At 37.3% G+C, this 25255-nt stretch overlaps 1 protein-coding gene and 1 non-coding gene across 5 annotated transcripts in view; both read right to left on the reverse strand.

Annotated features, from left to right (window-relative positions):
• The window catches only part of GALNT11 (polypeptide N-acetylgalactosaminyltransferase 11), a 51116-nt gene that overhangs the window by 6699 nt on the left and 19162 nt on the right, over positions 1-25255 (reverse strand). For all 4 annotated transcript variants that reach the window (XM_041751797.1, XM_041751800.1, XM_041751799.1 and 1 more), the window contains exons 2-8: positions 23092-23424; positions 15665-15788; positions 14110-14276; positions 11634-11759; positions 7905-8154; positions 2618-2735; positions 970-1122 (exon numbers count right to left, since the gene is read on the reverse strand). In XM_041751797.1, coding sequence (XP_041607731.1) covers positions 970-1122; positions 2618-2735; positions 7905-8154; positions 11634-11759; positions 14110-14276; positions 15665-15788; positions 23092-23386 — 1233 coding nt within the window. In that variant the 5' untranslated portion in view covers positions 23387-23424. The remainder of the gene's footprint in view (positions 1-969; positions 1123-2617; positions 2736-7904; positions 8155-11633; positions 11760-14109; positions 14277-15664; positions 15789-23091; positions 23425-25255) is intronic.
• Positions 19516-19634, reverse strand: LOC121490282. Its single transcript, XR_005987602.1, has one exon. It is a non-coding gene; the product is annotated as a small nucleolar RNA SNORA15 (small nucleolar RNA).

The raw sequence follows: 25255 nt of genomic DNA on the forward strand, positions 1-25255 counted from the left end.
CAGTGTGGCAGAAGCATGACCATGAGCCCCTACTTCTATTCCCCAAGCAGTGATCTGCTCTGTTCTCGTTATGCCCACAGCACATGGCACATACCTCAACTCCCATTTACTGCATTGGGGCGGGGGGGTCATCACTGTGCATCTGCATCTCCCAAAACCTCAGAGCTTGGTATACAGTACACACTCAAATGTTCATTTAAAAAAATTAATTGTACACAAATTAATTGTACACAAATTAATTGTACACAAATGTTCACAGCAGCATTTTCATAACTCATGAATGGTTAAAATGTGCAATTCACACAATGGAATATTATTTGGCAATAAAAAAGAAAGAAATAATACTAAATGGCACAATATGGATGAACCCGAAAACATCATGCTTATTTATTACTAAGATGGTAACAAAAGACCATGTGTTATAGGACTCCATTTGTAGGAAATGTCCAGAATAGGCAAATCTAGAGAGTCAGGAAGTAGATCAGTGGTTGTCTAGGGCTGCGGGAGATGAGGGGGTGATGGTTGAAGGATATAGAGTTTCTTTTTGGGGCTGATAAAATGCTTTGTGAATTAGACCTCAATAAAGATGTTGCAAAGGAAATACCAAAAGTTGTGTGCAGCAGAAGAGAAAATGGGAAGGAATACTACATACACAGAGGCAAACAGTGGAAGTAGTGGGACTGGGACCCAGCAAAGCCCAAGGAGCAAAGAAAAGGAGCCACGTTCTCTGGGAGTCAGAGGAACAAAGACACTGAAGGGAGAAAGAATGTCTTCTGATATTGGCTGTATTTCCTTTTATAGAGTAACCACTTGGAAAACTCAAAGAAGGGTCACAACAAAAACGACAGGAAAAAGAAACATAGAAAGAGATGGCCTGAAGTATACGTCATCCCAACAGAAGTGTGCCAGAGCCATCCACAAAGGAGCAACAGCCTAGCTAACCCTTCCAACAGAGTAACTTACTCTCACCTTATATTCATCCAACCAAACATGTGCCAGCCTCAAGGAGTTGTGTGTCATGGTGTCCTGGCCTTCAGGAGAACCATATGGTCGTCTTTTTCGGAAAATGTGTCCAACTCTAGAGCAAGGGATGATGAAGAGTTTACCTCCACACATCCAAATCTGGTCAGGAGCAAAAATATGTATTAATAGTTACCTTGCATTGCTATGAAATCAATGCATACATTTTCATGAAATTAATCTTCTTAAATAGGTATTTATGAGACTTTGCAAGATGTTTTATATAACTAGCAAATACAAGAAAGTCAAAGGGTACATTAAAAAAACAGATCTCTACGATTAAAAAGAAATTAAATTCTATAACAATAGAATATTCTTTTTACCTCATGTCTAAAATCACACTTACTATGTACTTTGCTGTTTTAACAGATCGAGGAATTTGAACCTCAGGACTTAGGGACAAAGAATGTTTACTGGCTGGTCCTTAAATTTCAGTTTACTGGTACTTTCTTTAAAAAAAAAATTTTATTTATTCATGAGAGAGAGAGAGAGACATAGGCAGAGGGAGAAGCAGGCTCCCTGGGGAAGCCCAATGTGGGACTCGATCTTAGGAGCCTGGGATCATGACCTGACCCAAAGGCAGACACTCAACTACTGAGCCACCCAGATGCCCTGGTACTTTCTTGTAACATTTTTATATACAGAAATAATGAAATATACAGAGTAACTCTAGATTAAGAGTCAAATGATCTTTGTTCTGGTCTAAATTTTTGCCTTTGGCCATTTGGGTTACTTTATATGGTTATTTTAGTTTTTGTGGGACTCCATTACCTTATGTTCAAAATAAGACTGAACTAATGATATTATTTCTTTCAACTTTAAAATTCTAAAGGTTATGTAGGAAAAATTACCTTTTGAAAAACATTTTGGTCAATACATTGCAAAAATACAGAACAACACATGCACAGTGGTACAGTGGTACTGGTGGATGGAGTTCCACTGTGAAGCCCAGGAGCTGGGGGATGGCTAGTGAGGACATCTGCTACTGTGGAGAAGTCTGAGTTCTCTCCCTTGGTCTCGTTCTGCCCTTTACAAAGACTGTCTTCCACCCCATAGTTGCGAGTCCCAGACCCCACCCATACCACTGGCTTTCCAACTTTAGCAGCTGGAGAGGAGGATGGATTATGAGAGATTAATTTCTTCCTAAGGTTGAGGGACTTGTGTATATTAAAGGATTCTGCTAGCTACTTCTGAAAGTGGAATGGGTAGCTATTAATAATTTTCCTGGGAGAACAGGTATGAACAAGGATGGTCTTGAGCAATCAAGGAAATCCGATCACCCTAAATATATGTCTAGGGTTAGCAAATAAGATTAATAAACTGACAAAGAACCAAACTCTAGTTTAAATGCATATTTAGACATCTGAAATTATAACCAACCATTCACTACAACCTCCCCTTTTTAAAATTCTTATAAAATAAGCCTGCTTAAATACTTTCCACACTCTGATGGATAATTATCCACATCACAGATCACGATGAAGTAGCATCCATTAAGGACAATTTAACAAAAATAAAGAGAATTTATAGAAAATATGAGATTGTAGATTAAAATTATATTCTACTACACAGAACTAATTAAACATGAAAAAATTACCCGAAATGATATTTCTAAATTTTCTCCTCCCCAGATATCCATGCCACTGTCATACTGTCCAAGTTCATTGAAATAATGTCTGTTCATGGCAAACAATCCTCCAGCCATTGTAGGTGACCTAGAAAAGGAAACAATTACTGTATCAATTCTATACAGCCAGTTATCTACTGTCTTTGTTTGAAAAAAAATTCAGTGCACCTTTGGAACATCACTAATAAAAACCAGATTAACTGTTATGAAATATATTTTACCTAATATCAGGGAATGAGCTGGGCCACATAACTGAATTTTCTAGACTGCCAATGACATACTAGACATCTGCCAAATGAAGGCTACTTTTATAAGCATCAAAAGTACTTCTTAAATTATAACACTGTTATTAGACATACACCTGATATGAATTAATAATACCTTTTGACAGTCTCACAGACCAACTGGGATAAAAACTTGGATTCTACAGCCTGCCAAGGGGAGACCAGACAAATTTTGACCTAAAACCAGTAGCTCTCAAATATGATGATTTTTGTCCCCAAATATTTCATTCATGTTCGGAAACATTTTTAGCTGTCACAGCAATTGGGTGGGGGGGGGGAGCAGGGGCAGGGTTCTACTAGCAACTGATGGGCTGAAGCCAGGCATGCTACTACATATTCTAAAATGCACAAGAGAGCACACAAAACAGAGAAGTATCTGGCTCAAAAATGTCAATATTGCCAAGACTGAGAAACTGTTAGTGAGAAAATATGAAGACTGGCCCTCAAAGAGACACAAGCTCAGCTTCCATGAAACTGTCTCACTTCCTGAAACTGAGTTAAGGTGATGGTGGATTCTAGCGTCCCAAGCTGTCTGCCAGAAGTGAAGCAAAACCTATCTGTAGGAAGAAAACACCATCTCAGGTAAGAATATATTTCCCTAATTTTTCATGACAGTGTCTGCCACCAAACAAAAGTAAATAAGCAAACAAACAATCAGGCAATCAGGAAGATAAATCACATGAAAAAAACAAACAAGAGGTTTACATAATATAGTTATTGGGCAGAGACTTTAAAATAACTGCTCAATATATGCAAGGATAAAAGACAAGATGCAGAATTTGGCAGGTAAATAGATATGATCAAAAAAGAAACCAAACTTATGCGTATCTGAAAAAAACCTCTGACAAAGAAGGAATTAAAGCAGCCAATGAGAGAGGCTGCCTTCAAAAATAAGACTTGTTGGCTTCTCACCACAAACAGTAGAGCCCAATGGTTCTCGAATAACCTTCAAAGTCCTGAGAATCTACCTACCAACCCAGAAACGGGTACCAAGTAAAATTATACTTCAAAGTAATAGTGAAATTTTACAATTTTACAATTTTACAAAAAGCCAGAGAGAAGTAATCACTGGAAGGTCCAGCCAAAGGAAATACATTTAAAATGTCTTCTTCAGTTAGAATGAAAATAATCCTAGATGGAAGTTTGCAGATATGGAGAAAATAAAAAAGTAACATAAAAGGGAAAACATGTGGGTAAACCTAAATAAATAATAATTAGGCCACATAAAAAACTGTCTACAGTAGAGTTACCACACATACACCTCAATATAATCTGAGGGGAGATGGACTGGAGAATGAACATCTTCAGATCCCTGCATTCTCTGGAGTACCAAATTATGTTGCACTTCGGTAAGTCAAGGATGCAATGTTGTATTCTGTAGGGAAATCACTACAAGAACAGTCATAAGAACGCAAAACATCTAATAATGGGCTGGCAGTTGGGAACAGAAAAATAAAAAAATCCAAACTCAAGAGCAAAAGAAAGCAAGAGAGGAGGGGGAAAAAAGAACAAAGGACAGGGATCCCTGGGTGGCGCAGCGGTTTGGCGCCTGCCTTTGGCCCAGGGCGCGATCCTGGAGACCCAGGATCGAATCCCACGTCGGGCTCCCGGTGCATGGAGCCTGCTTCTCCCTCTGCCTGTGTCTCTGCCTCTCTCTCTCTCTCTGTGTGACTATCATAAATAAATAAAAATAAAAAAGAAAAAAAAAAAAAAAACAAAGGACAGAATGCAAATAGTACCACTGTTATCATAAGCACAAAATACAATATTCAATGTAATTAACTAAATTAAAAGGAAATTTTTCACACTGGTTAACAACAAATCATAATACAAAAGCAACTACACACTCCTTGCTAGGGACACAGCTAAATATAAGAGGCTGACAACAAAAGGAAAGCTATACAATGAAAATATTAAGACAAAGCTAGACAGCCATATTAATGTCACTATAATGCAAAAGTTTTACTATTCTGAAAATCTAGAATGATTTAATTCACCACAAGATTTAATAATTTAGTAATTCCAAATTTTCATATATCTATGACGACAGAGGACAGCCTCAAAACGTACAAAGAAAATATATAAAGAACTACAAGGAGAAACAAATACACAATTGTAGTGGGAAACTTTAATATACCATATTTAATAAGTGATAGAACGTGGAAATTAAAAAATAATAAAAGTGTAACTACAACCATCACGGTATATATTGTGTAATGTACAGAACTGAATTGCTATGCTGTGCGCTTGAAACTAATATAATACCATATGTCAACTACAGTTCCACAAATTTTGTTAAAGCATTAATAAAAGTATGGAGTATCTGAATAATACAATAAACCTGACTGAATTGAAATGGAATCCCATTTTTAACAACCACAGAAAATACAGATTTTTCCAGGCACACAGGAACACTTAAAAAAATTATCCTGTGCTTGACCATAAAGCAAATCTCACCAATTTTCAAAGATTTAAAATCATACAGAATATTTTTTGACCACAAAAAATTAAGCTAGGAATATATAATTGTAAAATCCTCAGATGTCTGAAAAATAATAAATGTACTGCTAAATAACTTATGGGTCAGACAGAGAAGCTGTCACTATGAAAATATTTTAAAATAAATAATAAAACATAATGTAATTTATGGCATGCAGCTAAAGGCATGATTAGAAGAAAGTTTATCACCTTAAATACATTATTATTATTATATACATATATTAGGAAAGGGAAAAGGATGAAAAATTTAAAAATCTAAACATCCAATTTAAGTTAGCAACCCTGATATCATAAAAGTCAGAGAGCTCACAGAAAAACTAGAGGAAAGTGAGGAAAAGCATCAGGAGAAGGGGCAACATAAGGAGGAGTGTCCCACGGCATCCCACGGCGCTGTCACAGCCCAAGGGAAGCTTTCTCCAAGTGCCGAAGGGAGGTGATACTGTAACACAAACACCAGCACTACCCCGCCAGGCCAGAGAGCAGGAGGCAGTGACATAAAGGAGCAAAATCTTCACTTTTCCCACAGAAAGGACCTAAAGTCAGTTTGACATTGAGAAGAGGAATATGTTCGTCATCTAGAGTGAAAGGAATGAACATAAGACCCAAAGTAAAAAGTGATAAGAATTAACCTCTGGGGAAAAGGACTGAGAACAGGGAGCAGAGTGTCAGCCACTCCTCATCCAAAGTTTTGTTTATTAAAAGTATTAAACAAAGAAACCAATGCCCAGCAAGAGCACTAACACTAAGAATGAGCAGCAGCCTGGGTACCGTCTTTACCTTCCCACAAAGAGCACCAGGGACAGTCCAAGAGGACGAAATGGAGTGGCTGCTGTCTGCCTCCTATCACAGGATGTGTGGCTGCAGAGACCAGAAGCATAGATAGACAGTCCTCCAGATGCAGCCCGGCTTTCCTGAGAGAGGGGAGGGTGGGTTGTGATCTACTCAGCTTCACATACTGAACTTAGCAGGAACTGCAACAGACTCTCACACAAAGCCCAAGCGTGCAGAAGATGGCCTCGCTCCCAGCAGACCACATCAGGCCCCTGGAACTTGTCCCCTCCAAGTGTGGGTCAGATGAGAGGGAGCTGGCAAGTCCCCGCAGGTCAGCTGTGGAGCCACCTCAGGTGCTGGGAAAACCAATCTCCTAAAGGTAAAGAGAGGCACGCCCTACAACTGGGCAGTCCCTCTTGTAAAGCTGTGGATAACAGTGCTGCTAACAGCACCATCTGTGCAACAGTAAAGAGAGACAACCGAAAACCACCCAACCTCCCCACCAACAGTAAGCTAGATAAGTAAGTTCTGATTTAGTAATAGAACATGATCCTCTTTCATTGCTGTATGAAGCAGAGCCATACACTGTAACATAGATGAATTTTTTTAAGCAATGTTGAGTAAAAGAAGACAAAATGATAATGAGTCCCATAGCTGCATTTTATATCAAGTCCAAGAACAGGCAAAAACTAAACTATATTGTTTAGATACACATAGAGAGAGGGTGAAACTATAAGAAGGTGAGGAAACGACCACTGGGTCAAGGGTAACGATAGCTCTAGGAGGAGGGGCTGTGACCAGAACAGGCATATAGAGGGCATCTAGGTGCTGTGTCTTGACTGGGGTGGTAGCTGCACAGGTGTTCATATTATAACCATTACTTAAATTGTGTGCATAATACATATATATGTAAGTGCACTTTTTATGTTATTTTTTTCACAAGTTAAAAAAAAAACAAACTGTAGGTCCAAGAATGTTAAAAAAAGAGGAAATACAAAGCTCTCTGAAATCCACATGAAAAATTAAAAAAAAAACATATAAACAGATTTGTAATAATGAGAATACGAATGAGAGTAACTCCTACACTGTGACTTGTAACTGTACTAGCAGAAATCCATCCTAAAAATCCTAATCATAGAAAAGGCTTATTTAGCAAATATTCTTCAGGCATCACTCATACTAGCAAAGGGCTGAAGGCAAGTAAATGGCAAATCCAATAAACCATGATAATCAACATAAAAAAAAAAAAACCCACAGCGCATGGGGCACTCCTACCATATCCTACACAACAATTATCCCAGGATACTGTTTGTATCTGCCTGCCTTCCTAAGTGATAAATCCTTGAGAACATGAATAATTCCTAATTCACAAATCTTTCCTTAGGAGTTGGCACAACATATAAAATTCAATAAGCACTCAAGGGACGCCTGGCTGGCTCAGCAGTTTAGCGCCTGCCTTCAGTGTGGGGCGTGATCCTGGAGACCCAGGATCGAGTTCCACATCGGGCTCCCTGCATGGAGCCTGCTTCTCCCTCTGCCTGTGTCTCTGCCTCCCTCTCTGTATGTCTCTCATGAATAAATAAATATTATTTTTTAAAAAAGCATTCAAGAATTCTCCTTGCAAAGAAGGGATTCTCTTTAAATATTTTTTCTCTTTTGCAAGTACTTCGATAGGAATTTTTCAAATCAAGGAGAAATCTCACTTTATTGGTGCAGTAGCTCCTTCTGGTCCTCCCAGCTCAGAAAGGGGAACGAGATCCCACTTGAAGTGTAGCCCCCAGTTGAAACCTCCCCGCACAACAGGGGACGAGCTGTACGCGAGCGTGTCTGCACTGATGATATCAATGACGGGGCACACCACGGTCTGCTGGTCCTCCTGGATGGCGGCCAGCAAGGGCTGCAGCCACATCACATTTACTTCACAGTGGCTGTCCAGGAACACGAGGACTTCTCCTGAGGAGGCAAACAACAGAGGACCTGAGAGCGTCACAGCACTCAATTGAGGTACGGCTGCCAGTTCAATCAGATGATGTGTTTACATCTGCCACCCTTCCAACCCAACAATTAAACCACTACTCTAATCACCAGTCAGGAAGAGAAGAGGTTATTTAGCCAGGAATTCTGCTTCAAGCATACTGCTACGACTGAGGAACATGTGCAAATAAATTCTGATTCTCCTCAGTGAAAAGATTAAAAGTCTCACAGGAATAATTCTGTTCTTTGGACAGAAAGGTACGGAGTATGGTACAAAGACAGCCAGCAGCGACTTGTACAGAGATATTTTTATTACATTTACTGCAATCATAACATTTCTAAATTTAGGGGCACCTGGGTAGTGCATCAAATTGTGTCTGACTCTTGGTTTCAGCTCAGGTCATGATCTCAGGGTTGGGAATCGAGCTCTGAGTCAGGCTCTGTGCTCAGCAGGGAGTTGGCTCCAGAGTCTCATCTTCTCCCTCTGCCCCTCCCTCCTCACTTAAAAAAAAATCTAAACTTAGGATAGATTTCCTTGCCTTGTAAACAGAGGCTAGAGAACATAATTGTTTTCACTGGTGACTCAGAAACATGACCATATTATTGATCATTGCCACAACACAGTAATTCTTTCAGGAGTGAGAGAAGCATGTATTGCTTTTACCATGTCTGTGACATGGGTTCCCTTCTCTTCTGAAGTCACTATTCAACTGTGACATTGCTCATTTCTTCTTGTATCTTCCACTTTTCCTTCCTAATTCTCCAACCCGGTTGGCTGTAGCAGTTCTCATGAGCCAATGGGATATCTTTTCTTCTAGCCAGTAAAATAAAAATCATTAATGATTTTATCCTGCATTTTTAATCCCTTTTGATAAATGTGAGGAGCAGTGCAGGTTTCTTTGACAATTCCAAATTTCTTTAATAACTTCATGGTTATTCTTAGTAACTGAGAAACTTAGAATCTTATCATCAAGTAGCATTATTATTATTCTAAAGGTTTATCCATAAAATGCATCATTATAGATTTTATATGAATTCCTTAAAAGCACCTACTTTAATAAGAAGCATCCTACTTCAACAGGATAGCAGAAATACATCAGGCAAGAAAGTTCTCCATGATGACAATTAGGTAAGCTCAATGCCCGTAAATGACCTCTGAGGATGTAAAAAGCATACAGCTTACCAGCTGTCCTTTATAACAGAAAGGCAAAATGCCCAGCCTGTAACTAGTCAATGTGAAGCCAATTAAATCAAAGTTCCTTTGAAGAGAAAATGTATTCATAGCTTTTCTTAATTCTAAAAATGTTACTTTTTCTGACTTAACTAAATGAAGTAAGATTACGCCTGGTTATGCTGAGCCTGAGACTGACTTTCCCAAAACCGGCTTACTTCTGACAGACTCTAAACTATATCTGAACAAGGACCAACAGACCATAAAGAAAAAAACTAAATAACTGTTGTTATCTGAAAAACATAAATTTTCAGTAATAATGTATTGTAATGGCATAATCTTGCCATTTCCCACAATTTTATCTCAAATCAGCCAAATCATTAAGTACTTATTTGACTAGAATTTTTTTTTTTTTTTTTTATATGATAGTCACAGAGAGAGAGAGAGAGAGAGGCAGAGACACAGGCAGAGACACAGGCAGAGGGAGAAGCAGGCTCCATGCACCGGGAGCCCGACGTGGGATTCGATCCCGGGTCTCCAGGATCGCGCCCTGGGCCAAAGGCAGGCGCCAAACCGCTGCGCCACCCAGGGATCCCTGACTAGAATTTTAAAGAAAAAAATCATAAGCCTTGAATTCCTTCTACATATGACTATAAACTGGATTACTTCAGTTCACTGTGGCTTTAAGAGAAAGTCTAAAAAATAAAGTCTCAACTATACTCAGCAAGAAGGATAACAGGTATACAGGAGGGGTAGTAAAGAGAGCAGTGCCAGCCACCATAAACCCTTGTGTTGGTCATCTTGATGCAAGGGGCACACAGGAAGGTGGGAAATGTCACTCTGAGCCCCTGCCCCAACTTCTAGAATTCTCAAATTACCTTCAAAATTGTTTTTGCTGTATTCATACACTACCTGCAATATTATATACCTAATATTTTAAAACTGACTCATTTAACTTAAATAAATTTATTTTAAAAGGAAAATTTTATCAAGATCATAAGTGAAAATCAGGATCACTAACCTTACAGAAGTAACCATAAAAAAGTAATACAGGCAGCCCGGGTGGCTCAGTGGTTTAGTGCCGCCTACAGCTCAGGGCCTGATCTTGGAGACCTGGGATCAAGCCCCACGTCAGGCTCCCTACATGGAGCCTGCTTCTCCCTCTGCCCATCTGTCTGTCTGTCTGTCTCTGTGTCTCATGAATAAACAAATAAAATCTTAAAAGAAAATACAGTGGATTCAATGTAATGTAACTGAGGACTGACCAGATATTTTTTCTGCAAAAGACTAAATTTGGTATCTACTCTTTCTTTTTAAAATGGGAGATGAGTACATGCTGAAAATGTTTTAAAGATATATTAGTAATGGAGACTTTACCTTTCATGGACTCCGAAGGATTGGGAGAGAATTTTAAAGAAAATACCTTTATAGTTTTATATATCAATTTTAATTTTTAATTTTATTTATTTTTAAAGATTTTTGAAGTAATCTCCACACCCAGTGTGGGGCTTGAACTTACAACCCCAGAGATCAAGAGTCACTACTCACTGAGCCAGGTGCACCTGTAAATCAAATTTCAATATGATGTCCATTTATCCAACAAAACTCATGATGCATTATCACCAGGTAGGGGTATGTATCTGTCCTTGAGAATTATTTGCATAATTCAAATCAAAGAGTTTAGGTACACATATTTTAGATTTTGTATTAAAAAAATTATAGGGGCATCTGTATAGCTGAGCACCTGGCTCAGCTGTTTGAGGGTCCACCTGACTCTTGATTTCAGCTCAGGTCATGATCCCAGAGTTGTGGAATTGAGCCCTGCGCATCAGGCTCCATGCTCAGTGTGAAGTCTGCTGATTTTCTACCTCCCTTCTCCCTCTGTCCCTTCCCCTTGCACACTAGCTAGCACACTCTCAAATAAATAAATCTTTTAAAAATTTTTAATTAAAAACTTTAAAAATTACAGAAGTTCAGTTACATTGTGTTTTTCTCATCTCCTTACATAAGTAAACAAGATACAAACCTATGTAGTAATTCGCAGTAAGGGCCACTATGAAAACAGATCAGCTTGGACTCTAAAGCTCACCTTTTTGGGAGTCTGTGTTTTGGGACAACAGGGTTAGAGTTTTGAAGAAACTTCCCAAAGTGAACAAGCCTCATCTCTCCTGCTGACAATGCCTATTTAAGACATCACTTTTCACAAATCGCTGTACAATCAGGAAAGGCTCCAAGGACAAAGCCTTCATCACTCAACACCCACTGAGAAGGGTAGTAGAAGTTATACCTGTTGCGTGGGCTGCTCCAATCATCCTTCCTCGAATCAGTCCCTCACGCTTTGTGTTTCTTATTACTTTAATTTTTCCAGGGAGGTATTTTTGGACATACTCCTCTAGTTCTCCTTTCAAATCATCTGAAAACAAAGAGTCCCATAATAAAACCACAGGAGATATATACAAAGATTTTTTTTTATAGCTACTCCAAGATTCTATCTGGTACTTGCAACAACAAATTATCAAGTAAATATTATAGAATCTTCTGTTTTATTATTTTTTAAAAAATATTGTAGCTTATCTTGAAGGAAGAAAAAGCAAAGAAATCAAGAGTAAGAGTTGAAACACTAGCTAAGAAAAATACTAACCTTATGCTTTTGCATAAAGTATGTTTGAAATGAGTATCTTCAGTGAATGTTCAGTTGACTGCATATAAAATCAGATTTAAAACCAAAAAAATGAAGTTTGTCTTTTGTTTCAAAGTAATTTATTATGACTCTGTTTCAGAATAATTGAAACAACTTCTATTGCCCCTACCAAGAATTATACAGTAACAACAGTAAATATGTCCTTTTATAATGTAGCACCTTCCAAGGGCACTAAATTATTATTTTTTTTATTTTTTTATTTTTATTTTTTTTTATTTATTTATGATAGTCACAGAGAGAGAGAGAGAGGCAGAGACACAGGCGGAGGGAGAAGCAGGCTCCATGCACTGGGAGCCTGATGTGGGATTCGATCCCGGGTCTCCAGGATCGCGCCCTGGGCCAAAGGCAGGCGCCAAACCGCTGCGCCACCCAGGGATCCCTATTTTTTTATAAATTCTAGTTTGTTTAGCTTTAAATTTCATAACTACAAAGAGGATATAATTCTTTTCATTGTTAGTAAATAAACCATAGTTAAGTTATTGTGAATTTTCAATTTTAAACAGCTACAAACTGAAAAACAAATACAGATTAAAAGAATTTCAACACCATAAATTCTACAAGTTAGTACTTGGTCAATCTTTTACTTTATCCAGACTCACAATCTTGGTTTTTTAATCATTCATTTTTGAAATTAAGTTTTGTTTTCTATTAACCCTTCTAAATTTTCTCTTGTGTTATTTCAGTACTTGCCAAGATTTAAGCATTCTGTTCCCATTGAGCTCAGGGTACATTTTCTTGCTTTATATATTTAACTGGTAGACTAATTCTGTTGTTGATAAGAGATGCTAATAAAGTCTTGAGTAATGGAAAATATGTAACTGGCAATGTATCATGCATACAATTCATTAATGTACTTCTGTACCTTGCCTTAATGAAAAGAGCAGAAGGCTTAGAGCTATGTGGACCAGGGGACTAATTTCAACTCTACCACTTAACAGCTATGAGACCTCAAGCAAATTATTTAATATTTCCTCCTTCATAAAATGAGGATACCACCTATCATTCAAGGTAGCTGCGAGCTGAATAAGCAGCATAAATAAAGAGCCTTCTGTCCTGTGTGTACGTGAAACTGTTCTCAGGAATTCCATGCTGAATCGAAGAAAGTACAAATTTCCAGTTATAAAACAAGTCACAGAGATGAAAAAGTATAGCAGAGGGTATATAGTTCAATAAAATCGTGGTAACACGGTATGGTGACAGATGTGGTAAGCACTAAGTAACATACAGAACTGCTGAAACAATATGCTGTACAACTGAAACAAATATAATGCTGTATGTCGATTATACTTCAATAATAAATTTTTTAAAAGTGTATAACATATGTACTGAATCATAAAACACTGGCATTCAGAGATCATCTAAGGGCTATCACAATGCAATCCACTTTTATCTGGAGATAGTCGGTATAACAGACCTATCAGAGAAATATAAGCCCAAGGCATTACACTGAGAAAAAGCTAGTATCGAAAGGTCACATATTATGATTCTATTTATGTAACCATTCTTAAAATAACAAAATCACAGAGACAGAATTTGCAGGGGATCAGGGAGCGAGTGGGTCAGGGAGGTAGATGTGAATATGAAAAGGAAGCACGAGTCAGATTTGTGTGGTTACAGGAATGTACACACAGGATAACATGACACAGAACTGTACACAAAGACTGTACTGATGTCAAGTTCCTGGCTTTGATGTTGCATTGTAACTATGTTAGATATACCAATGGAGGAAACTGGGTGAAGGGATCGCGGGACCTCTTTTGTAACTCACTGTTACTAATCTATAGTTGTTTTGAAATAAAAGAATTTTTTAAAAAAGGTAAGCCAGAGGAAAAATTTCAGGGGCCAAATTTAAATAGCAGTCTATCAAAAGATTACAAAGATAATGCTGTTTCCTTAAACCTATCTCTAATCAACAAACAGGTAAGTACTTGCCGCCGACTCCACTGCAACTGTGTGGACCAGCGTCCTACCCACCATACATGTGAATAGTCAGCTCTGTTGATACTAATTCTACCGTGATCAACAGTCCAGATCCCACAATATCAACTATGACATCCCTTACCAAAGTCACTGTCATCATCCACAAGGATGATTTCATGAAGGAGCTGGGCTGGCGTGCGGTCTAGAACACTGTGCACAGTACGGAGCAAGGCAGACAAGGCTTCGTTGTAGAAACAGATAACAACACTAGCGACTGGCAGGTCTGCAGGGTAAGACTTGTCTCTACATCTGTGAAGACACATATGGCAAAATGCAACATCTTAAAAGGCTCAAATGTTTTATTTTTTTTATTTTTTATTTTTTTTTTTTTGCTCAAATGTTTTAGATCATCATTCACTAAACATTTAAACTGCCTCTTGTTCAGCCTCTACTACATTATAACAAAAATTTCTTAAAACGCATTTAAGAATACACTGTGGTGTCATACTCAAGAGTTTTACAATAATTTCTCTTTCCAATACCTGCTATCTGCTTATTTTTAGATCAACATTTAAAAAATAACTTTTTAAAATTTTTTGGTAGAGGTTACATAAACCTGTTATTTGTATGAAACCACTAATAGCTTTTAATGCAGTATTCATAAGCCAATGTTCAGCTTCACCTTTCAACGAACATTCAAAAGGAACTAACAGAGATATAAAACTTTGTATTTGAAAATGTCATTTCTTGCCCAATAGAAAAATATCTGAGTAAACTAGGACATAAATCAAGATCATGGAAGAGCTTCTATCCAGCAACTATGTGATGAAAAACAATAAAAAATCACTAACTTAAAGAATAAAACCCAGAGTTCCATGTTCTTTTGCATGGCATACAGAGCATTCCAACATCTGGGCCTCCAGTCTCCTGGTGTTCTTCCATTACAGCCACAGTGAATGGTTTCCACACCTTTCCATGCCTTGATCTGTTCCCTATGCAAAGGAGATGTCCCTTGTGCACTGTTCCACCATCACCCTCTAGGAGGACTTCCCTGACCACTCCACTTTCAGGATCCCCACTTCACAGTTCCTACCACAGCCGTCATGCTTGTGCTACTGCAATTACCTATTCCCTTATCTATCCCCCCCTGCTACACCTTAAGTCCCGTGATCCCAGGGAATATGTCTTACTCCACTTATTTCCAAGACCTAATACAATGTTCTAGAAAATAAAGGCGCTCAAAAAGGTCTGTGGAATGACTGAATAACCAACCATATGAGTGAAAAGCCTTTGAAACAACAAAAATGATGAAGACAAAAGTGAGTTAAGTCAAATTCTTCACGGATTTTTCATTCCTTTGTCACAAATACAATAAACATTTAAAACAAATTTATCAAAAATAAATAAATAAATAAAAAACAAATTTATACTGAGAAAGTTATCTAACTACATGCCATTAATACCTCTTGCCTTTCACTATGATTTTAAATTTCAAAAGAAACAGAGCAAGCTCTAGAACTTTGCTAGTATAATCTCAAGCCTTAAGTGTAACGGGAGTGGAAAATCTGTCTTAGGTTTTCTAGTATCCTGAATAATGAAGCTCACTGCAAAAATATTAACGCCATCAAGACTTATATACTGCTACTAAAAGTGCTGTGTCATTAAAACGCAGTAGCATAAACTAATGAGAAACGTACGCAGCATTCCTTGTGTCCGGCACATCTCTGTGGTAGCCCAAGCGGTTACTGATAAGCATATTGAAGGCATGTTTCTGATAGCCCAAGTCTCTCAACTCCTGATCACGTTCATTAAAAATCATACCTGCAAACAATTGGTGTTAGTCAGTATGTTAAATCTGGAAAGGATTACTACAGTTATTGTTGATATTATAATCCTAAGAAAATCCTGACTTTAACCTCTTATAACCAAATAGCCATGTGTCTCAAATCTAGCTTGTCTCCATTTTCAAAAAAGTAAACTGAAGAGAATCAAATTGTTCTCAGTCTAGCTCAAAAATTAGGTACACCTTAACCATAAATGATACCTGCTCATTCTTACATATAACCAGAGAAAAAAGACTTGATGATTTTTCCATAAAAGCAACAAATCATAAAACCCATGGGGATCTCAACAGGTCCCAATAACAGGCAAGTTTTTACAGGAACCTTTCTCCTAAAAAGACTACTGATAAGCCTTTCTATAAAAAGTCTCTGATTCCAGACTTTAAATCAGCTTCACAGTCAAGAAATTCCCTCAGAGATCCCACCAAAATCACTGTAACATCCTGCTCTAACATTCAGAAACCTTACCTTTACATAGAGGACAAGATCTGTTTTTCGCTCTTTCTCGTATCAAACCTTTAACCTCTCCTCACAGAATGATTCCCTTGTACCAGCATTTCCCAAAGTCTAGTCACAGAAATCTAATTCCACCGGACAGTAACACATGTTAAAAAGAAAAAAGGATTTCAAAGTCAAACAATTCAGGGAAACAATGAATTTTGAAAGTCAAACAGGTTGTTTGTTTTGAATGGCAGGACAATCCTAATCCTCTAATAATGTTGACTGCTTTATAGATACCCAGGTGTGAGGAGATGGGATGGGATACAGGATGCACTGCTTCCACAATTTGACCACAGATGACTAGAGAGTCCCAAGATCCACTTTGGGAAACGCTACCTTTTAATATGCTTTTTCTATGAGCTTTTTTTTTTTTTTAAAAGGTAGTCTTTTTTTTTTTTTTTTAAGATTTTATTTATTTATTCATGAGGGACACAGAGAGAGAGAGGCAGAGACACAGGCAGAGGGAGAAGCAGGCCCCATGCGGGGAGCCCGATGCGGGACTCCATCCCAGGTCTCCAGGGTCACACCCTGGGCTTGAAGGTGGCACTAAACCACTGAGCCACCCGGGCTGCCCTTTCTATGAGCTTTTAAAGCTGGAGTACATCTTTTTTTTTTTTAATGAAATATTTTTATTATTAATAGACCTCCACAAACTTTTTTTTAAAGTTTATTTATTTATTCATGAGAGACACACACAGAGAGAGGCAGAGACACAGGCAGAGGGAGAAGCAGGCTCCATGCAGGGAGCCCAGGATCACGCCCTGGGCTGAAGGCAGGTGGGAAACTGCCAAAGCCACCCAGGGATCCCTACAAACTTTAAAGTATTTGGTGGCCCTGCATACTCTGTTCTTACTGGCTAAAAACGAAAACAGAATTACATGTTTTGCTTCTATTACACAGTGTTTTCCATATATTTAGGTACCCTAAACAGTGATTCTCAATTACCTGAAGATTACTTTCAATCTTTGTCAATAATTGACAGAATCGTGCTGACATTTTAACTGTCACTAGGTATAACATGTTAATTCTATGCCATATGCAGTGCTCATCATAATAATAAATATACTCTTCATCCCCTATACCTATTTCACCCATCCCCCACCCACCTCCTGACAACTCCAGTTTGTTCTCATTAAGAGTGTTTCTTGTTGTCTCTTTTTTGCTTCTTAAATTCCACATACAAATGAAATCATATGGTATTCATCTTTCTCTGACTTATTTCATTTAGCATTATACCCTCTAGATCCATCTATTTGTTGCAAATGGCAAGATTTTATTCTTTACTATGGCTGAGTAATAGTCCAGTGTGTGTGTGTGTGTGTGTGTCTCTATACACACACACTTCTTTATTCATTCATCTATCAGTGAACACTCAGGTTGCTTCTATAATTCAGCTATTGTAATAATACTGCAATAAACATGAGTACACATATCTTTTCAATTTAGTGTTTTTGTAATATAGTGACTGAATCATGGTAATTCTTATTATTTATTTTCAAAAAGATTGTATTTATTTATTCATGAGAGACACAGAAAGAGAGAGGCAGAGACATAGGCAGAGGGAGAAGTAGGCTCCATGTAGGAAGCCCAATGTGGGACTTGGGCTGTGCCCAAGCTTCTATAATTCAGCTATTGTAATAATACTGCAATAAACATGGGTACACATATCTTTTCAATTTAGTGTTTTTGTAATACAGTGACTGAATCGTGGTAATTCTTATTATTTATTTTCAAAAAGATTGTATTTATTTATTCATGAGAGACACAGGCAGAGGGAGAAGTAGGCTCCATGTAGGAAGCCCAATGTGGGACTTGGGCTGTGCCAGCCCAATCCTGGCACTCAGGGATTATGCTGAGCCAAAGGCAGATATTCAACTGTTGAGCCACCCAGGTGTCCCGGTAATTCTACTTTTAATTTTTTGAGAAACTTCCATATTGTTTTCCAGAGTGACTGCACCAGTATGTATTCTCACCAACAGTGCATGAGAGTTCCTTTTCTCCACATGCTCACCAACACTTGTTTCTTGTGTTGTTTTTAGCCATTTTGACAGGTGTGAGGTGCTAGCTCATTGTGGTTTTGATTTGCATTTCCCTGATGATGAGTGATATTGAGCATCTTTTTATGTGTCTTTATGGCCATCTGGAGGTCTTCTTTGGAGAAATATCTGTTCATACCTTCTGCCCATTCTTAATTTGGATTATCTGGGTTTTTTGGTGTGTGAATACATCCTTTTTTAAATATGAAAGAAAAAAGCTCTACTAGCATTTTATAAGAGGATGCAAACTCGATGAAAGCAGAGACTTTGTGAGCATGTAAAAAACATAAAATAAAAATTACTTGATACCCAACACCTAAGACAGTGCCTTGCACAAATAGATTTTCAATAAATACTTACTCCTTGATTCAATAAATCAAAGGACTAGTTCATACTGATACTGTAAGGATTATTTTCTAATACATATCTCTTGATGAAAAATTATTCCATATTAAAACATCACTTTATGTCCATCTATAGGGGAGTAAATAAATAAAATGTGGTACACACACACCACCCATTAAAGAAGGGAAATCCGGCATTTGTGACAACAGATGGGCATATCTTGAGGGCATTATGCTAAGTGAAATAGAGAAAGACAAATACTGTAATGCTGTATGATTTTTTAAAAAAATGTGGAATCTAAAAAAAGGGAACTCCTAGAGACAGAGAACAGACATGGTTGCCAGAGGTGAGGTGGGGGGGAGGTGCAGACTGGGTAAAGATTGGTTAAAAGATACAACTTCTAGTTATTTGAAAGTGGCTACTCTCAGATCTTAAAAGTTCTCATCACAAGAAAAAAACATTTTTAACTATGTGAAGTGATTGACGTTGACTAAACTTAGTGTAGTAATCATTTTGCAATATATACTTACATGAAGTCAGTATGATGTATACCTTAAACCAATACAATGTCAATTTTATCTCAATACAACTGGGGGGAAAATCACTTTAGCTTACTTTTGTCCCTCCCCTGCTCATATAAAAAAATCACAGCCAATTAACTAGCATGCCAGAGGATCTATTTTTTTAATTTAAAAAGTATTTTTCAGTATGACCACAGCAATTTTAATACTGCATTTGAACACAATATAAGAAACAGAATCAAAAAGCAAAGTGATTCAATTAACTAGTACTTGGAAAGCTCTTGCCAGCTTCATGTAAAAGTTTATTTGTACCTACTTTAGAAAATGGTAAGCTATGAAAGAACTCCCCATACCAGCACAAGCATTTGCCTGTTGTTTGGCTGTGTAAACTACGGATAAGAAAAACACAGTACTCAGGCATGCCTCAAAGGAGCTATTTCAAGTTCTTTTATAATTAACTATGGATTAAATTAGAAAACCTATTTTTAATTTTAAATTTATTGTTGATCATCTTTCTAAAATGTACTTTACAGATTCTTTTCCCTATTTAATGATAATGCCCTATTCAGCAATAACCATACTTTTAACTATTACTATATTGATTTATATTAATTCCTTCTAAATTAAGTTCTCATCATAGAAGTTGAGTAGGTTTTTCGTCTTTTATCACTGTGGTAAAAATGGATATAACGTACAGTTCACCCTCAGTGACACTGACTACACTTGCAATGTGGCGCAGCCAGCACACATAGTTGCAGGTATTCACACCACCCCAAAATGAAACCCTGTACCTGTTAAAGCAAGCCTCCCGCCCTCCTCCCACCCCAGCCCCCTAACTGCTAATCTGCTTCTATTCTCCATACATCTGCCTACATTTCATATAAATGAAATCACACTGTATTTGACCTTTTATGTCTTGTTTCTTTCACTTATCGTAATGTTTTCAAGGCTTCTCCTTGTGTCAGACTTCATTCCTTTCTGTACCTGAATAAACATTTTGTCTGTCCTTTTCATCAACTGGACAGTTGGGTTCTCGCCACCTCTGTTCATTAAGAATAGTGCTATGAACATCTGTGTATAAATTTTTGTTTGAACATCTGACTGCAATTCTTTTGGGTATAAATCCAGGACTGGAATTGCTGGGCCATATGGTAATTCTAAGTTTAACTTATTGAGGAACCACCAAACCGTTTTCCATAGTTGCTACATCATTTTACATACATACCCGCAATGTACGAAGTTTCCAATTTCTCTGTATCCTGGCCAACACTTGTGATTTTCCTTTTTAAAAATTATAACCATCCTAGCAAGTATGAAATAGCATCTCATTGTGGTTCTGATTTACATTTCTGTAATAACTATGTTGAACATCTTATGTGCTTATTTGTATTTGGAGAAATGTCTATCAAATTCTTTGCCCATTTTTATTTTATTTTTTAATTTTTTTAAGATTTATTTATTTATTTATGATAGACACACACAGAAAGAGAGAGAGAGAGAGAGAGAGAGAGAGAGACAGGAGGAGGGAGAAGCAGGCTCCATGCCAGGAGCCTGATGCGGGACTCGATCCTCGAACTCCAGGATTGCGCCCTGGGCCAAAGGCAGGCGCCAAACCACTGAGCCACCCAGGGATCCCCTTTGCCCATTTTTAAATTGGGCTATTTGTCTTTTTATTGTTGAGCTGTAAGAGTTCTTTATATATTCTGGGTAACGGATCCCCATGAGAGACAGGATATGCAAACATTTTCTCCCATCCTGTAGCTTGTCGTTTTCACGTTCTTGATTGCCTTCTTTGATGTACAATGTACAAAAGTTTTTAATTTCAATGATGTCCAATTTATTTTTTTTTCTCATTACTTATACTTTTGGTGTCATGTAAGAAATTACTGCCAAACCCAAGGTCATGAAGATTGATCTCTGGGATTCATTCAAGGCTTTTATGGTCTTAGCGCTTATATTTAGGTCTTTAATTCATTTTGAGTTAATTTTTACATATGATATAGGGTTCCAACTTCATTTCTCTGCATGTAGCTATCTAATTTGTCCCAACAGCATTTGAAGAGACTATTTTCCTCCATTAAAATAGGCTTGGCACATTGTTTGAAAATCAAGTGGCCAGAAATGTTGTGGGGTTATTTCCAGACTCTCAGTTTACCCACTGATCCATATATCTGTCTTTAGGCAATATCACACTGTTTTGATTATTGCAGCTTTGTAGAAAGTTTTGAAACCAGGAAGTGTGAGCCCTCCAACTTTGTATTTTTCCTAGATTGCTTTGGTTATTCAGTGCCCCTTGCAATTTCACATTAATTTTAGAATCAGGCTTTGTACAATTTCACATTAATTTTAGAATCAGGCTTTGTATCTTTTCAACAAAGGCCACTGGGATTTTGATAAGGTTTGCCCTGAATCTATGGATTGCTTTGGGTAGTACTGACACCCTAACAGTATTTAGTATTCCAATCCATGAACCTAACATGTTGTTCCATTTATTTAGGTCTACTTCTACTTCTTTCAGCAGTTTTGTAGTTTCCAGTATTCAAGCCTCACATCTTTGTTTATTCCTAAGTATTTTATTCCTTTTGATACTACTGTAAATGGAACTGTTCTTAGCTTTATTTTCAGACTGTTGCTAATGTACAGAAATAACAACTGGTTTTTGTGTGATCTTGTGCCCTACAACTTAGCTGAATTCATTTATTAGCTATAATAGGTTTGTGTATCTGTTATAAAGCATTTAGTTTTTCAACTCAGCAATTGGAGCTTGTCAGACTTTGAACATCTACAATTTTCTATTTCTTTCAAAGGCAAATATAAGGTTCAATCAAAACAGTAAACTCAATGTTATTCTTTATAGAAGTTTTTTACCAAACTATGAATAAAAAGCCAGAAATTTTCCTATTAATGCTTTTAAAATGTCTAAATCGTAGTTTGAAAAAAGATTAGAAGGTATATCTTATAAATACTGAGGTGTTAGTTTCTATTTCCTCAAATAATTTTAAATATTTTCAACTCCATGTATTAGAAAATCATTAAGTTCTAGAAACTGATTTTATTTCTTTGAAACTATGATCAAATGAAAAAAGTTTTACCATTTCCTTTATATTCTGTGGATCTTTCAGTGTCTTAAAATCCCTTACTTTTACTCCTAAATTACTTATTATTTGAGATTTCTAGCACCAGATTAAAGTTCTTCCTTTTTTTTTTTAAGTTTTAAAGATAACCAAAATGGCTCATTTATCCCTTAAAATAAAATTTGCTAAAACCAAGATTCTAGAATTATAGCATGCAAAAATCATATACAGTAGATTCTTGCTTCCAAATTGAACAGAATATAATTTTTGAAGAAGTTTCCCTTTTATACAAGATATATATATATATATATATATATATATAATGTACTCCAGCATCTTAATGATTCTTATAAGTAGAAATCTTATGAGATACAATTTCAGCTTACCTCTAAACCTAATAGTTCATGTTGTTTTAATTAACTCTGCCTTTCAAAATATGTTGTATATAGTCAAGTTACCCTTTGACCATTTCTTTCCCTTATTAAATAATGCTAACAAAATCCTCCTCCATAGCTTGCATTTTCTTTCTTTCTTCTCCCCCCCCCCCCCCCCCCCCCCATTCTGGACCTTATTACTTTCTCTTAAGTCCTCATAAAATATTAAAGTCAGAAGTGGATAAATGAGAATATATCCCCCTACTGAGTCTGCAAAATCCTAGAACCTTAGTTCATTAACAATAAATTAGAGGGGGAAAATGATCCATTTCTAATCCCCTGAGCAACATGTGAGTTAAAGAATAACTGAATTTAAACTTCCAATGATTAAATAAATACTCTGACATGCTGCCAGAAGTCTAATACACTTACCCAATTCAGAAGAGAATTTTATGTTGCCTTTTTCTGGATCTTCAACATGATTATCTATCATATCATCAATTCTGTTTACTTTGAACTGTGACTCTAATACTCGACTTGGGCCTCGAGTGAAACGGGGATAGAATTTTTTGGGAAATGGTCCATGGGGTCCGGACCCCTTGACGGGCACATTCTTAAGTGGCTGAGTCACTTCACTGAAGTTGAAATAAATAAAAAGCAAAACGGTCCAGGTTGCAGATGTAAAAAGGCATCCATAACAGAAATATCGAACTGTGACACTTCCCATTATAGACCTAGCATAGCTGAAGGGCCATCTTCAATCTCCTGAAAGAGAAGGACATCTGTTAGACCCTTCAGGATACTGGTAAATCATCCACCAAGTTCATAGTCACTGTTTTCCAAACAACCATGTAGAACTTCTCAACTATTTATTTAGGACCCCTAGGCATACCATTAATGAAGACTCAAATATATGAAGATATATAGATAGAGATGAATTAAAAAAAAAAAAAAAAAGAAAAGGACCAACAATTAAAAGCACAAGCCAACGTGTTAGTGCTCGGAAAACCAAAGGCACCAAAACAGCTGACTTCTTCATGTGCCCGCGTTAATGGATATTTACCTTTGCTCTGGATTGCTATCAGTGCAGTAATTTTTTTTCAGATTTTGGCTTTTCATGAAGTAAATACAAGGACCTCATGCATCATGACAGTCTATCTAAAGTCCCTTTCCACTGTAAAATTATAGGACTCTTTCAACCCAAGTACCTTAAAATCTGTTATTAAGAATAAGCAATCTGCTCTTCCCCCAAGCGGCCTGAGGTGACCTCCGAAAATGGTTCGCTACTCGCTGGACCCAGAAAACCCTACAGAATCATGCAAGTCGAGAGGCTCAAATCTTCATGTTCACTTTAAGAACACACATGAAACTGCCAAGCCATCAAGGGTATGCATATCTGAAAAGCCACCAACTATCTGAAAAATGTCACTTTGCAGAAGCAGTTTGTGCCATTCTGTCACTACAATGGTGGAGTTGGTAGGTGTGCACAGGCCAAACAGTGGGGCTGGAAACAGGGTCGGTGGCCCAAGAACAGTGCTGAATTTTTACTGCACATGCTTAAAAATGCAGAGAGTAATGCTGAACTTAAGGGTTTAGATGTAGATTCTCTGGTCATTGAGCACATCCAGGTGAACAAAGCCCCCAAGATGCGATGTAGAACTTACTCATGGCCGGATTAACCCATACATGAGCTCTCCAGCTCTCCCTGCCACATGAAGATGATTCTTACTGAAAAAGTACAGATTGTTCCTAAACCAGAAGAGGAGGTTGCACAGAAGAAAAAGATATCCCAGAAGAAACTGAAGAAACAAAAACTTACGGCCTGGGAGTAAATTCTGCATAGAATAAATGCAAATAAAAATAAAAAGAATAAGCAACCTGAAGAAAATAGTTCTACTTTCCAATCAAAGACTAAACTGCCCTAATGCCTACTTTCTAGATTCAACAGTTACAGTTAGTTCAAATTAATAACTGAGAGCAGAGGCAAAGTTAAGCAATCTATAACTTTGATAACAAGGTTCCCAGTGAACTCTGATACACAGCCAGATTTGGGAACCAATAGTATAACGAAAGACAAGATTAAATTCTAATCCCATTCTGTCACACACTGGCTATGTAACTTTAGACAAATTACCAAATTTCCTTAGCCTCATTTTCATCAAATGTATTCCAAGTTAATAATACTATCTTGCTAGATACTTAGAATCAAATGAAATACTCAGATTATATAAGATATGTAAAGTATCAGGTACAATGATTAACACACAAAGCACAGTAATTTGCACAGGACCAAGAGATCCTCCACAAACACTGTGGCTAGTTTTTGTTTCATTTGTTCACTGTATTCCCTCACTTATTAGCACAATGAATGGCACACAGAACCACAGAATGAAAGAATACAGCACAAATTCAACAGCATTAATATTTTCCTTCTGAGATCTAAATTTAATGTGTAATATGAATGGTATACGTGACCATCTTTTCCTTACAATGACCCATAAATCCCTACCTAATCCAGAATAACCTCTCTGACCATCTCTTCTGTTACTTCCTTCCTCATTCATTCCATTCTAGACACAGGTCTCCTCACAGAACA

Source organism: Vulpes lagopus, chromosome 4 (assembly GCF_018345385.1).
Source record: "Vulpes lagopus strain Blue_001 chromosome 4, ASM1834538v1, whole genome shotgun sequence".
In the NCBI taxonomy this organism is placed as follows: Eukaryota; Metazoa; Chordata; class Mammalia; order Carnivora; family Canidae; genus Vulpes; species Vulpes lagopus.